General features: G+C 50.9%; 1 protein-coding gene across 1 annotated transcript in view; it reads left to right on the top strand.

Moving 5' to 3' along the window:
- Positions 1-295: 295 nt before the first annotated feature.
- Positions 296-15,932, top strand: part of ELAVL4 (ELAV like RNA binding protein 4) — a 143,862-nt gene continuing 128,225 nt past the window's right edge. Inside the window, exon 1 of the mRNA XM_044003973.1 lies at positions 296-413. Within this exon, the coding sequence (XP_043859908.1) occupies positions 396-413 (18 nt within the window). The 5' untranslated portion in view covers positions 296-395. The remainder of the gene's footprint in view (positions 414-15,932) is intronic.

Here is a 15,932-nt window from a genome sequence, read left to right as displayed (position 1 = left end):
GGGGCAGCACAGCTGCGCCCTCGCCCGGGCTCCAGGCCCCCCGGAGTGGCCGGGGTGGGGGGGCGCCACGTGGCCCGCGGCCGACCCGGCCGCACGTGCGAAGCAGGGGGGCGGCCACGTGCTGCCCTGGGGAGGGGGAGGGGACCGGCCGGCTCCCTCCGAACGTTGTGTCGCAGTTCTGCATCCGCCGGGCTCCCGAGAACGTTCCATTCGCTGGCTTCGCCCGCAGCCCCGTGCAGCGCTCGGGCTCGGGCTGCGGCTCGGGCTCCTGCCCCGGCTTCCGCCGCCGCTTCTGCTGCTGCTCCTCCTCCTCGTCCTCCTCCCCCTCCCCCCGGCTCCCGGCCCCACCCCTCCCGGGCCGCGCCGCCGCCGCCGCCGCCGCCGCCGCAGAGAAGATGCGCCTGAAGAACCAGGTAATCGACGGGGCGGGCGGGGGACCGGACGGGGGAAGGGGGAGGGGAGGCCGCGACCTCGCTCCGGCACTCAGCCCCCACCCCCACCATCTCCTTGCGGAGGGACTCAGCCTCCCCTTCCTCTCGCGAGGACTCAGTTCCCCCTCCCCCCGCCATCTCTGTGCCGGGACTCAGTTTCCCCCTCCCCCTTTCGGGGGTCTCAGTTTCCCCCTCCACTTGCCCCCTCCGTTGGCGGGCATGGGGGAGGAGTGGAGTGGTGTCTAAGGGGGTTCCGAACGCGGGTTGCACGTGGACCGTACCGGGCTTGGCGGGGGCCTCGACTGCCGGTCTTTCAGGGGCTCCTTCCTGCCTACTCCCTTCGCATGGTAGGGGGGAGTCGGCGCTTTTAGGCCAGTTTCGCAGGATTGAGGGTAGGCTCGGTGGGCTTGGGGCACCCTCCCCACCTGGGTTCGGTGTGAGTTAAGGGTCGCCCCGGTGCTTGCGGGATTTGGAGGCAGGAGTTACCTCCCCAAAGGATGTTTCCTTCCCAGCAGTGTGACCTTGGGCCAGTCACTCCCCACTTTCTGCCCCTCAGCTTCCCCCTCTGTAAGAGGAGAGGCTTGGCTTGGAGGCGTTGGGACCTGGCCTGCCGGGTAGCCCCCATCCATCGGCGAGGTTTGGGGGAGCGGAACTGCTTTTATTCTTTGTGGGTCCCTTCTGTGGGGTTAACTCCCTAAGCTCTGGCGCCGCAAAGTCCGGGCAGGTTGTGGGCGGGGGCGGCCCCCTTTGTCATCATCCCCCCGGTCCCAGGCGGGAGCCCGACGACACCGAGTCCCCAGGGTGTCTGTTCTCCCTAATTGCAGGGAAAGATACGGCTGAGGCTCCCCCCGCCCCGGTCCTGCCCGGGGAGGGGCTGCGGGAGGGGGGGCTGGGGAAAGGGGGAGCCCCTTTTATTTCTGAGGCTTAGGTTTGGTATTTACTCTAAAACCTTCCACGGTGCTGAACCTGCCGAGACAGGTCAGTTTCTTTGCGGGGAAAGGACCCTAGGCACTCGGTAGTTGATTTGGGGAGAGGGCTGTGGTATTGAAGGTTTTGGAGAGAATCTGGAGAAAATTTGGGGGCTAGGGGGACACTGACTTGGGGAAAATGTGCTCAGGTTTCTGGGGTTTGGGGCCAGCTGGTTGATGATTGGGTAGGAGAGGGAGACAGTCTCCCCAAATTCCCCCTCCTTACTTTCTGACTCACCCTACATTCGTTTTCTGTATCTTAAATCCCCATAGTTGTTTGCACGTTGTGTCCCTCTTTAGACTGTACGCTCCTTGAAGGCAGGAACCAGTTGGCTCCCTTTGACAGTGCTTAACACAGTGCCCGGCACAGACGACTCAAAGGGGGCCGGCTGTCTTTTAGAATTGTTGGTCACTGTTTACCAAGCAGGCTATTTTAATAATTACTAATACAGTATGGAAAGCCCTCCCTTCCCCCCCCCATTGAAGCTAGGCAGCCCTGCCCTCTCCTCCGATGCGAACCCCGAAATTGCAGGGAGCCATCCAGCATCCGGCTCCCTCGTGTAAGAATAAGGTTGCAGTCTTGATGGAGCAGCTCAGGGGAACTGACTGTCAAAGTGTGTGAGAGGTGTTGGGTAACTGAACGCTGGGCTGCAGCCCACATTTTATGCCCAGCCTAACTGGGCATTCTTGCCTCTTAAATTCAGATGCCCCCATCCCTGAGCACCAGCAGCTGGACAAAAGAGGACACACTTGAACGTTTGATTTTTTTTTAAAGTGTTTTTTCAAACACAAATTTATTATTTTCTTTTCAAAGGCTCAAGAAATTCAGAATGAATCTACTGGTCAATGATAGCTATAGATTATGTAGTCTTGTTCTGAATTTTCTATCCAAGATAAAAGATTTAGATGGGGATTGTGGGGGAAAAGGAAGAAGGGAAATTGGTTGGTTCATAGATTTATAGCTGGGACCCCGACCCCCCCTCCCATCACAGTACTTAGGAATGTTGTAGGTACTTAATAAGTGCTTGTTGACTGACATGGTAGGTGCTTAATAATTGCTGTCTGATGGTTGTTTTTCACTTGTATCTATCCTTAGCACCTAGCACTGTGCCTGGCACATAGCAGGTGTTTAATAAGTTCTTGTGGACTAGTTGTCTAGCCAGTCTCCCTTCCATCATTCTTTCTCTTCCAACTCTTCTCTTGCTCCACATACTTGATGGTGATTTCATTCATTAACCTCGGACACAGCTGTCACTCCCCCCATCACTGGCTGGCCTCACAGCTGGCAAGGGGCACCCCAGGGCTGAATTCAGTTCAGGTTTCTGGACTCCTGGGCCAGCGTTTCCTCCCTACAACTTCGTAGCTGAGGAAACTGAGCCTTGGAGGAGGGAAGTGACTTGTTCACACAGGTGGTATCAATCGCTAGGCACTGTGCTAAGCACTCGGGGATACGAGCCTTCAGGAAGCTTTCAGTCTAATAGGGAAGACAGTGAACAAACAAATACAGGCAAAGCAAGTTGTAGACAGGATAAATGGGAAATAATTAATGGGGCTTGAGGGAGGCTTCCTGTACAAGGTATGTGTGGCATTGCTCATTCAGTGTATGTCTGTGAGCCTATTAGGTAGGTTATACTGAAACTTCTTGTACTGTGGGTTGAGACCCCATATGGGATCGTGTAACTGAATGTGGGGGTCGTGAAAAAATTAGCAAGAGCAAAAGGTTATGTATACCTGCTTTACATACCTTTATCCCCAGAGTCATGTCAGAATTTCTTAGGTGAAAAGGGGTGGAGAGTGGAAAAGGCTTAAGAAACCCCGAGTTATGCATTATCTCTGGGCAGGTACATGCTACAGTGGATGGAGCTTTGGGACTGGAGTCAGGAAGGCCTGAGTTCAAATTTGGCCTCAGATCCTTACTGGCTGTGTGACCATGGGCAAGTGCCTTAACCCTGCCTGCTTCAGTTCCCTCATCTGTCAAATGCGCTGGAGAAGGAAATGGCAAACCGCTTCAGCATCTCTGCCAAGAAAACCCCCAATGGGGTCACAAAGAGTCGGCATATCGAAATGACTGAACAACAACATTAACAAGTGGAATATCTTTGTGTCACTCCCTGAGTCATGCTGTTTCTTACCGACACCTCTCAAATATGCCCCCCTTCTTTCTCCTCACATAGTCACCACCTTAGTTCAGGTTCTCATCACCTCCCACTTGGACTAGTGCAACAGCATTTTTTAATTATGATAAAAAATCATCAAGCACTTCCCATTCCCACTAGGGAAAAAAAAAAGATAAACATGGCTTTTGTAACAATTATGTACAGTAAAGCAAAACACATTCCTGCCTTGGCCTTGTCCAAAAATGGGTGTCTACCGTTGGTGTCTTTAGTCCCTCACTGATCTCCATGGCTCAGTCAGTCAGCACGAATTTAAGTGCCCGTTAGTCGGCGTGCATTTAGTAAGTGCTTACTTTGAGTCAGACACTGTGGTTGGTCAGTGGGTATACAAAGAAAGGCAACACCCTAGACCCTGCCCTCAGGGAGCTCACATTCTAATGAGAGAAATGACCCATAAACAACCATATTCATCCAAGATATAGACTTCAAGTCTTCCCAGGTCAATCTGTCCCCTCACACAGATGTTGAAGGAATTTTCTTAAAGCATAGATCTGATAGCAATACGGCCCTCTCTTCATTATAATCGCTCCCTGTTGCCTCTAGGATACACTATAAACTCCTTTGTTTGGCTTTTTTTGGGGGGGAGGGGGGAGGCAATGGGGGTTAAGTGACTTGCCCAGGGTCACACAGCTAGTAAGTGTCAAGTGTCTGATTCTGGATTTGAACTCAGGTCCTCCTGACTCCAGGGTTGGTGCTCTATCCACTGTGCCACCTAGCTGCCCCCTTTGTTTGGCTTTTAGAGCCCATCACGACCTGGACCTAATTTGCTTTTCCAGCTTTCCAGCATGCTGCTTCCTTACCCTGCACTCTGGGGTTCAGGCAGAGGGAACCTTTGGCTGTTTTTCTCACCTGACGCTCCCATTTCCCACCTCTGAGGCCTTTGCCCCTGCATAGAACGCACCCTCTCCTAAATAGTTTTGATTTGGAACATACAAACATAGTGATTTCCCCCTTTGTTTCCTTTAAAACTCAGCTCAAGTGGCATCTTCTAAATGAAACTCTCTTCTTTTTCCTGGGCTGCTGGTGCCCCCCAGCCCCCCAACAATACCTTGTATTTCCATTTTCTAACTGCTTATTTGCGTGGGTGTTGTCTTCTCTGGTAGTTTGGAATCTTCTTGAGTGCAGACACGGTTTGATTTCTGTTCTTGTGGCCCCAGTAGCTACAGCAGTGCCTGGAGCATAGCGGGGCTTAGTAAATGCTTGTTGATTGGTTGACCTTGCCTACAAAGCACGGACTCCCCACAGTGTAAGTAGGAAGCCCAAAGCCTGTCTCAGCATCCTCCCCCAAGACAAGATGAGCCATCTCCAGACTGAAAAGCCCTTGGCTGGCTAATGGTGAACACTTTTGGCTAATGTTTGTCTATCAGAGACAGAGAGAAGTAGGAAGTTTTTTATGGGGTGTGTGTGTGGAGGTGGCAGCATTTTCCTGAGCTGGTCCTGCCCTCTGTGCCATCCCCATGCTTGGCATGGATTCACCTCCCACCTTTCTGCCATCAGCACCCTCCTTCTTGACCTTGTTAGGCAGACAAGGAGCATTTATTAAATGCCTACTATGTGCCAAGCCCTAAGCTAAGCCTGTGATAGCAAAAGAGGCAAAAACAACCTGTGTTCTCAAGGAGCTTATTACAGTCTGATGAGGGAAACGGCAATCAATCGGTAACATTTATTAAGCACCTACTGTGTTATGTGCCAGGCACTGAGCTGTGTCCTAGGGATACAAAAAGAGACAAAAGATAGCCCCTGCCTTCAAGGAGTTCACAGTCTGATGACAGAAACAACAACCAGTAAACATTTATTAAGCACCTACTATGTGCCAGGCACTGTGACAGTGGATCAGTCAACAGTTATTAAATGCCTACTGTGTTCTGGGCACTGTGCCAAGCCCTAGGGATACAAAATTAGCAGAAGATAATTCCAAGTCTTGAGAAGCTTGCAGCCTAATGGGGGAAACAACATGCAAACAAGTATGTATGATCAAGCTGCATACAAGGTCAATTGGAGATAAACAGCAGAGGGAAGGGACTAGAATTCAGGGGGGCTGTAGAAGGAGGATTTTATAGGGGCCTTGAGGGAAGCCAAGAGGCAGAGTTGAGGGGGGAGAGCATTCCAGGCCTGGGGCCTTCTACCCCCACCAGCCTGGGAGGAGCCCTCCTATCAGGTTGTTTGAGATGCTCTTCCAGGCCTGGGGGGTCGGGGAGGGGGGAAGGGGATGGGGGTGGCAAAGGTGGCGATGGGAACGTGGGCCACTTTCCTAGGGCTTTCTAGGACTATAGCCCCTGCCTCAGAATGACCCAGTGAAATAGGGACTATGCCCACCATCAGCGCATTTGACATATGAGGACTGAGGACTGGGCAAGTGACCGGTGATGTGGGCCCAGTGTTGATTACCAAAGCCAGATGCTCCCTCGAATCTCTTCTGCTGCTTCCCGGACCATCCCTCTCCCCAACCAGATTGGAGGGGCCCTCAGATCAGGGGCTGTATAATTCTTTAAACTTTCTGTTCCTTACATCAAATACAAAGGGTCTAGTCACTGTTGAATAAGGGGTGTGTGTGTGTGTGTATTGAATTGTTGGATTAATTCATCTCGCAGATAGATCACATTTTAATTTGGACCTCAAAAACAACATAATTAAAAAAAAAACACTTTTCCCTTAGCTATTGATAAATTAGAAACAATTCAGGTGAGTTCACTCGAGTCTTATTTCTTGGAGTAGCACAAATTCAATTCAACAGATGTTGATTAGACAGGGCCTTTGCTCAGGCTCTGGCACTTCCCCATGTAACCCTGTGCAAGTCATTTAACCTCTTTGACCTCAGTTTCCTTGCCTATGAAATGGGGATAACAACACCAGTACCATCTGGTCTTACGAAGCTCTAATGAGATAATGAAGGACTAGAATTTTGTAAACTTTAAAGGTGTAATGTATTTTGACTCTGTCTATATTAGCCTATTAGTCTGTCTCTATCCATCCAGGGCCTCGGGGAGGGAGGGGAGGGGAGGAATCACAAAATGCCAGTGTCTTCAAACTGTACAAAACCTCAATATCTATTGAGTTCTTAGAGGTCCATGAATTTGTGTTTTTAAAAAATTGTGATTTCAATGTAATTTGGTTTCCGATTTAACATTTTTTCATTTAATTATTAAACATTTATTAAGTACTACTTGGTGTGTCGTAAGTGCTGGCCAACTGGGGGATGCAAAGAAAGGCATTAAAAACGTAATTCTGAGCATTCATGACCCAGAGGGTCCAGGACACTAATAATCTAGCCCAACCCCTACCTGAGTAAGAATTCCCCTTTAGGACACCCCCAGTAAGGTGTCCTCCATCCTTTGCCTGAAGCCTGCAGGGATGGGGACCCCACCCCTTTCTAAGAGTTATTTTTGTTCAGTTGTTCTCTTGGCAAAGACACTGAAGGAGTTTGCCATTTCCTTCTTCAGCTCATTTTACAGAAGAGGAAACTGAGGCAGATGGGGTTAAGTGACTTGCCCAGAGTCACATGACTAGCAAGTGTCTGAGGTCAGATTTGAACTCAGGTCCTCCTGACTCCAGGCCCAGCGTAGGTTCCCATCACAAGAGCTGTGGACAGCTCTAATGTTTAGAAATTTACGCTGAAACCTGCCTTTTATTAGCTGCTTCCCCTCATTGCTCCTTGTTCTGATCTCCTGGACCAAGCAGAGAGCAAGGCTCATCCTTCCATTCCCCCCAGCCCCCACTGTCCCGGAGTCCCCCTTCCCAACGGGCTCAAGCTTAGCAGTTCTTCCTAAAAGCGAGGGTCTGGATACATACAGAGGGCAGGGCCCACAAGGAGTTTGTTTTATTTGGTGGAGAGAGAAGCAGACAAAGCTTTAGGGGCAGCTGCAGCTGGAGCTGAGTGGTTGAAGAAATTCTGTTCACAGTATTCTGTTTTCTTTGCCCGTGATAAGCCCTTTGCATTGACAGGTGACAAATGTGAGCCTCGTGGAGGCCAGAGCTATCTCCTTCCCCAATTTAGGGGCTTTATACAAGTAGGGAGACGCGTTAGCTCACAGATTCCAGGAGCCACTCACCAGAAAGGGGGGGGAGCTCAAGCATTCTCTCTTTTCTTTTACGTGGTTTTTAGGCATTGGAGTCAGAAGAGCTGGGCTTCAATCCTCGACTCTTTCGTATTAACTGTGGCTTTGGGTTAGTCACTGCCCATCTTCTACCCCTTTGTAAAATGAGCAGCTTGCATTAGAAGAACTGATGATGGTTAAGTTCTCTTTATAGAATGGGTTTCTAGAGCCCCAGGAACCCTGGAGCAGGACTTAAGGCTCCCGACCAGCCGTTAGAAGGATGATTTTAAGAGAGAGCTCGTTGAAGCCCAAGTGAATCTCCCTCTGCTCGTCTCTTCTTTTTCCCTGGTTCATTTATTCTTTCTCTCTCTCTCACACTTCCTTTCTCTTTCTCTCTTTTTTCTTTCCCTTTCTCTCTCTTTTTGTTCTTTCTCACTCTTTATCTTTCTTCCTTTCTCTCTCTCCCTTTCTATCTTTCCCTCCCTCCCTCACTTCCTGTCTTCCTTCTTTCCTTCCTTTCTCCCTCTTTCCCTTCCTCCCTCCCTTCTTCCCTCCCTCCCTCCCTCCCTCCCTTCCTTCCTTCCTTCCTTCCTTCCTTCCTTCCTTCCTTCCTTCCTTCCTTCCTTCCTTCCTTCCTTCCTTCCTTCCTTCCTTCCTTCCTTCCTTCCTTCTCCCCCTCAACCTACCATCATGTACTCTTGGATCTAAACCCATGCTTGCTGGACTTCAACACAAGCTCTTTTCTTGCTCCACTCAGGACAAATCATAAGTAACAGGGAGGTCACTTCATCTCTGGTCCTCAGTTTCCTCTTCTGTAAAAGAAGAAGTTTCCCTAACTGGCCTCTAAGGCCCTTTCCTGCTCCTAAGTCTGAGATCTTGTTTGCTAAATTCTCAGGTTATCTGAGGCAAAATTCAAACCCAGGTCTTCCTGACTCCAAGTCTGGCCTGCGTCCACTATGCCATCCTTCTCAGCCGCCTTCCACTGCATAGAAAGTTGGGAGACCTCAGTGGCTGATGGGTTCATCCCATACCAGAAGGGAGTGCCCTGCTATACCATGGGTAACAAGTGGTCCCTGGCCCACCCCCTCCCTGGGCAGCCTACCCTCCTTTGGGGTGGTTCTCACTGCTAGGAAGGCTTTCCTGACATCCAGCCTCAGTGGGCCCCTTTGTAACTCCCGAGAACAAAGTGATGCCTCCTGCATGTGGCAGCCCTTCAGATACCCAAACATAGCCATTGTGTCTCTCCTCTGTCTTACACACTCCAGACCCTTCCCCGCCCCGGCTGCCTTCCTCTGGACCTCTCCGGTTTGTCAGCATCTTTCCTAAACCGTGACACCCAGAACCCATTGCGGTACTTGGTGTGAGTCCTGTGCCCAATATAAAATATCAGCCCCACATCTGGCGGGAGCAGAGCCGCTCTGGCCACGATTTCTAGCCATCAGGGATGCCCCATGCGGTAGTGTTTGATTTCTTGCTTGGTCCATTGGGTTTCTGCTGCCAGTACTTGGTGCTGTCACCCCAGGCCTGGGTGGGGTGGGAGGTGCTCTCTTCCTTCTCATCTTTTTAACCCTTTCCCTGCCTCTTCTTGTTGGTACTAGAAGGAATCTTGGGGGTCAGCCTTTCCAGAGTTTTACAGAAAAGGAAACTCATGCCCAGAGAGACCTGGGGATGCATCCAAGGTCGCAGGGGCTAGTTAGCTGTAAAACTTTAATAAACCTTTATCTCCCTCCCCTTGCCTTTCTGTCCCTTCATTTCCCCATTCTGGCTCTGATGGCCAGAAGTGACTCGTGCAGGCCTCACCAGGGGCCATCCCTGATGCTGCTTGCTTTGTGACCTGGGGCACTCACTGAGCCTCACGAGATGCCTGAACTCGGGATATTTTCATGTGTCAGTGAAAGCTTGAGCTGAAGAGGGGGCAGGGTTGGGAAGGGGTATTAGGTGATTCCCAGGGCCCCCTGGGGCCTTCTCGCTTCTTGTCCTGTGCTCCTGTGGGGGGCTGGTGTGGCAGAGTAGGGTTCCCACAGTCTTCTGGGTCGTCAGGAGTGGAAGGAAAATTGGAAGAAAATGAGCATTTATTAAGTTCCTACTGTGTGCCAGGAGCTCAGCTAAGAGGTAGGTCCTATTATTATCCCTCTTTTTATACTGAGGAAACTGAGACAGACAGAGGTTCACCCAGATGGGGAGTCTCTGGGGATCGATCTGATCCAGAGTTTTCCTGACTCCATGTGCAGAGTTCTGCACCATCTAGATAGCACTAGGACAGACAGACAGACAGACAGACAGATGGCCCGGTCTCAGTGACTCATGGCTGGGTGAGGGTGGGAAGGAGGGAATATTGATCACCAGTGGCTCTGCAGGGAGGGTGGGGTTCCTAGAGCCAGCTGTAGAACTGAGCAGGCCTGTCGAGATCGAGTTTACAGATGAGAAAACAGGTCATTTGTCCTGTGTGGGGCAAGAACAGAGCTGGTGTCTTTGTGCCTCTCCAGTCTGGTCTCTTCTGCCTTGAGTGGGCAGATTGGGCAGGAGGGACCCTAAGTGGTGTATAATGGTGAATTATTCATGTTGCTATTAGGCAGGCGGGCCCTTCTCCTTCCTCCTCCCCCACCCCAGTTGGACATGTCTCCCCAGACATGTTTTGAGGATAATCAGATTCACAGACTCTTGGGCCCTGGTTGCCTAGGGGAGGGCTCTCCTGCGGGACGCCTCCCCCCCCCCATCCCTTTTTAGCCAGAGTGTGTTCTCAGCAAGAAGGATGAAATCTGACCTGTCTCCCCTGCCCTGCCCTCCCCCACCCCTTGTTATTAATCTCATCTTAAAAGTGCTTGTGCTAGCCTAGCCTCAAACCTCAGGGGCTGGTTTGATGTGATTTCCTTTCTCCTGAAATGACTGTTCTGACCTCTGACCTGAATCCAGGATGGCGTGGGGAGGAGCAGGCAGTAGAGTCTCTGTGCACATTTGCATTTGCACTCTGATCGAGGGGCATTAAGAGGATGCGCCCTGTAGGTCTTCAGCAAGGTGAGATGGGTGTGAGCAGCACTGTGAGCTGGAGAGGCTGTGGATTGGGAGAGGTCACCCTTAGGGAGGGTGGCCCCCAGTGGGGACAGGAGGTGGGAGCTAATGATGCAGGGCCCCTGACCAGGGTGGGAGAAGGAAAGTGTGCTCAACTTCTTTGTGTGTATCTGTGTGCACACGCTCTTAATTTCCCATATTTGGAACATCCATGGAATGGAATCAAATCCTAGCGTGTCAGAGGTAGAAGAGACTTCAGAAGCCACTGATGCAGCCTCCTCCTGTACAGAGGAAAAATGGAAGCCCAGTGGACCGACAAGCATCTATCAGGTGTTTCATATATACCAGGCTGGGACAGTTAGGTGGTGAAGTGACCCAGAAGAGCACCAGGCCTCGAGCTGGGAAGACTCCTCTTCCTGAGTTCAAATGCAGCCTCAGACACTTACTAGCTGGGTGACCCTGGGCAAGTCCCTTCACCGCTGTTCGCCTCAGTTACCTCATCTGTAAAGTGAGCTGGAGAAGGACATGGCCAACCACTCTGGTATTTTTACCAGGAAAATCCCAAATGCGGGCATAGACACAAGGGAGGCTGAACAGCTTTTCTCCCATGGCTCTCGTTGCTTCCCTTTGGGGCTAACTAGCCCCATCCCTGTGCCCCATGACAGCCCTCAGGTACTTGAAGGCTGGGCCTGTGTTGCCCCCTGAGCCTTCCTGTGTCCAGGTTCAATGTCCTCAGCCCCATTCCTCCACTCCCCAGGTGGCAGGTTGGTCCCCGTGGCCCAGCGTTATCTCTGCTGTCAGCAGCTCGCCTTTGCCCCATCTCTTAACCCTCTTCTCTATGGGCACCGGGAGAATTTGATCTCTTATCCCAGAGTTGAAAAGGGGAGTGCTGTGGTCAGTGCTTTAGTGATGCTACTTTGTCAGCTCTGTGATGGGTGAAGAGGAAAGTGGAGACCAGCGAGAAGGCTTTGGTGGTAAGTCTGAGCAAGAGGGAATGAGGCTCTGGACTAGGGATGTGAGTGACCCTGTGAGAATGGGGGAGAAAGGAAAGGGCTCCTGGGAAAGACGTGGTGGAGACAGCAGCTGATTGTGTGTGTGTGTGTGTGTTGTGGGGAGGGAGCTTTGGAGGGGGAGCTGGCAGCTTTGAGGAGGACTCCAGGGTTTTTAATTGTCATTCTAGTCTCATTTTTTTTTTTTAGTATTTTGGAGAGAGAGCTGCGCCTGTCACACCTTTCTGTCCTCACAGCTGTTGGCAGGACCATCCTGCACATCACTGCTGTCTTGTTTGTGTTTCCTAGACAGTGCTTGGGGCGTCAGTGATACCCCCAGGACCTGGGTAGCCCCTGGTCGGGTGTTCCAAGCTCACTGTGAACACAGGAGTTTTCTGAGACAGGCCCCACGGGGGTATTTGCCTCCTGTCCTGGGACCATCCCACATTGCATAGACACCTCCAGGTCACTTTGCTTCTTTGACATTTGTAGTTTTTTATTAATTTTTGAAAAGCAATACAAGCCCGTCAGCATTATACACAAGTGCTTTGATGAATGCAGCCAGATAGTTTTTACATTTTTTGAAAGACCTGTAGAGACAGCAGTCTTGTCTTTCACAATAAGACAGTCCTCTCCATATAGTGTCTGAGATAAAAGTCATTGCCTTTAATCTGTTGAGGAGGCCCTGTCTAGACATTCCAGTCTTTTATTGTGCATTTCCTTTCTGTTTATGGGGGAGCAGTGTTTATTGTGGTGTGGACAGTAGGGGTCTACAACCAGAAGCTTCTATTTTCCGATAATTTTTTTTTTGGCAGTGGGGGTTAAGTGACTTGCCCAGGGTCACACAGCTAGTAAGTGTCAAGTGTCTGAGGCCAGATTTGAACTCAGGTCCTCCTGACTCCAGGGCCGGCGCTTTAACCGCTGCGCCACCTAGCCGCTCCTTTCCGATAACTTTTTAATGATTTAACAATTTTGTAAAGGATTCCCAGGCTTCTGCAGCCATAGGTTCTCTCTGTGAGTCCCTTGCTTGCTCACGCGTGCGTGTATTTGCAATATACCAAATATGCAGGTTTAGTAGTTGAAGTGACTATTTCACATGCGTAATGTTTGGATTGAGATGGTGGGTGGGAATGTGGGAAGTTGTTTTAATCATGTGCCTTTGGTCACTGGGTCTAAGTGGCAGTAACTGACTTTCTGCTAATTTATTTAACAAAGCCTTGTTGCTTTGTGTGCATTTAACATTTGGGTGTAAAGATTGTGTGTACGACATATCCAACAGGGAGCCACAGTATTTAAATTGACCAACCTAATGTTACAGCTGTTCTGAGGTGGCCAAATGTAAACTAAAAGCCTTAATTAAAGTGGTGCAATTTTGTATAACTTACCATCAGTAGTTCAATACATTGGGCTTGCTACGCAAGGGCGTGCATTATTATAAACATACACACAAAGCAAACGAACAAAACAACAACAACAAAGGAGACAACATCTCTTCCTTCCCCGTAGCTTGCCTCCCTTAAGGGCTGGTTCCTTTGTTTGTTTGTTTGTTTGTTTGTTTTTGGTCAGACAAAGGAAACTTGCGCCCATCGGAGTGACCCAGTATCTGCTTTCTTGGCTTCTTTCTCTCATTTCTTAAAGATGGATGTTGTTTTCTTCAAAACTGGGTCTCTGGATCAGGATGGGAGAAGGGAAAGGGCACAGTTTCTAGGAATGGGACGAGTGTCAAAGTGTGGTTTTGTCTCATGTCCTCGTTGAGTTGTGCAGATTTTCCCAAGTGTGGCTGGTGCTCATGGCCTCAAGCATCCGGAGCTGAAATTGGTTTTTCCTGGAAAATGATCATTGGAGTTCCCCAGTTGTTTTTCAGGGTGATGTTCAAACCCTCCTCCCTCAGGATAGAGAGCCGGGCTGGCAGAGGTCCTTTGTCCTTTGTTTTAAGAGTGTTTAGAGGAGAGGAGGAGGCGGTGAATCTTGTTCCCCTGGGGGGCAGGAGGTGATGTCTGTTGTTTATCTTGTCCCCCCCCCCACACACACACACCCAGATTCTAAACCAGTAACTCACTTCTGAAGTCCTTCTAAGCTTCCTGCTTAGGGTGGGTAAAATAGTAGCTGCTGAGGAGGGAGGGGTTGCTCCCCTGCTTCCCACCCCCACCCTGTTTGGTTTTGGTCCGATTTCTCAAGTGAGGCTGCTACCCATGGACCTGACAAAGGGCTGTGGATCTGGGATGGATCTCCCGTCCTCCTCATTGGTTCAGGGTCCTAGAATGTTGGGAGCAGGAGAGGACTCTGGGGGTCTGCGGGCTGCTCCTCAAGCTTTGCGGGCCTCAGTTTCTTCAGCAGTAATGGGGAGGTTGGACTGATGGCTGGCAGGACATGTATGTAGTGTAGGGACTCTGAGCAGAGGCCAGCCACTTCTCAGAAGTTTGATTTAAATAAAGCACAAAACGCAGTATAGTGTGGTTGGTGCAGAGAAAGCCAATGGCTTTGAAATTGCAAATTATCCTGAAATCATTTGGAAGTTATCCAAATGTTTTTGGAGAGTTAAGGTTCAGAACTCTGACAGAGCTCTTTGATCTGTCCCCAGTGATCGATCATAAGACCTTCAGGGAGCTGCCGCCCCTGCCCCAGCTCCCCTGCTGTGTGAGGCCAGTCTGGGGCAGGCAGGGCAGACCCCCGGGGGTCCAGGGATGGGTCTTCTTCAGGGCCATTTCCTAGCGTGAGACAACGAGCAAGTCTTGTGGCCTCATCGAGGCTCAGTTTCCTCATCTGTAAAGCGGGGATAACTGTGTTTGGGCAGTCAGATTTCACAGAAGGTTGGTGGAAGAAAGTATGCTGAAAATGTACATTCAAAAGGTCAGCCAGGAAGCAGCCTGGTGGAAGCAGTGGGGAAGTACTAGACTATAGGTCAGGAGACCTGGGTTCGAGTCCAGACCGCCATTAACTTGCTCTGTGACACCGAGAGCGGCTGCCTCCCCTTTTGGGGTCTCAGTTTCCTCACCTGTGAAATGGTCCCTGGCTGCTTTAAATCTGTCATACTGAAATAACCTAGCCACCCGGTAGTAATTAATGATGACGATGGTGGTGGTGGTGGTGGTGGTGGTGGTATTGTTTATTTTGTGCCAGGCACTGTGTGAAACACTTCATAAATATTATCTCATCTGGTCCTCACAACAGCCCTAGAAGGTAGGTGCTGTTATATTATCTGTTTTACATTTGAGGAAACTGAGGCAGCAGAGTGACTTGCCTGGAGCCATGCAGCTAGTGTCTGCTGTGGGATTTGAACTCCAGTCCTCCTGACTCCAGGTCTAGCTCTCTAACCACTTAGCCCCCTAGCTGCCCAGCATGCCAGAAGCAAGCCTCGTGTCCCTCTTGTTCACAGGGTGCCTTCTCTCTTATCTCCTCAGCCTGGGGTCCTAGAGCCAGAATGAGGGGGAACCTCAGAGGCCATCAGTCCAGCCTACTTATTGAACAGAAGGATAAACTGAGGCCCAGTGAAGCCTGGAGATGGGGGAGGGTATGGGAGCCATCTTCAGGTACTGGGAGGTCTGTGGTATGGAGCAGTCACTACGAGGAGCTCTGGACCGGACGACAGGCAGCACTTATTCCAGGGAGATTTCTCTGGAGCTAGGCGGGTGGCTGACCTCCGGGGGAGAGACTGGGGCAATCTCGGATTCTGTGACGAGGTCCTTGCTCAGGTTGGTGCCTTCATCAAGTGGCAGAAATTGGTTTTATCCCAGGACCCCCAGCAGCAGGTTTTGCCCCAGCACCTCTTCCTCTGAGCACTGAACCACGTGTCTCCTGTTTTTGGAGAGATGTTTCCGGGGCCTGGATTTTGTCTCCTACCGGATGGATGGGCATGGGAACTCCCAGCGTGGAAGCTCTTCTTACTGAGGCAGATGGTTCAAAAGTGCTGGAGCTAGGGGCAGCTAGGTGGCGCAGTGAATAAAGCCCCGGCCCTGGGTTCAGAAGGACCTGAGTTCAAATACAGTCTTACTAGCTGTGTGACCCTGGGCAAGTCACTTAACCCTCATTGCCCCCCCACCCCCCCAAAGTGCTGGAGCTAGAAGGAACCTTGGAGGCCCCCCAGCCCAGCTCCTCATTTGACAAAGGGGGAAGTCGAGGTTTGCAGACAGGAAGGATCACGGGCCTCCTCAACCTACTGCCTCAGACATTGAGGAGGTAAATGACTTGCTGGGGGTGGCCCCGCCCACAATGTGTGTCTGGGGGGGGGCGTGGGGGGGAGGCCAGGCTGCCCTTCCATATGCCTTAAAGCCTCCTTAATCTGGTATCTGGTGTTGGCTTTGCTCCTAGCCTGGTCTCTGAAGGGATG

Source organism: Dromiciops gliroides, chromosome 4, assembly GCF_019393635.1.
Source record: "Dromiciops gliroides isolate mDroGli1 chromosome 4, mDroGli1.pri, whole genome shotgun sequence".
Taxonomy (NCBI): Eukaryota; Metazoa; Chordata; class Mammalia; order Microbiotheria; family Microbiotheriidae; genus Dromiciops; species Dromiciops gliroides.
Note: the sequence above shows the minus strand (reverse complement) of the source record. Positions and strands in the feature narration are given on the sequence as shown.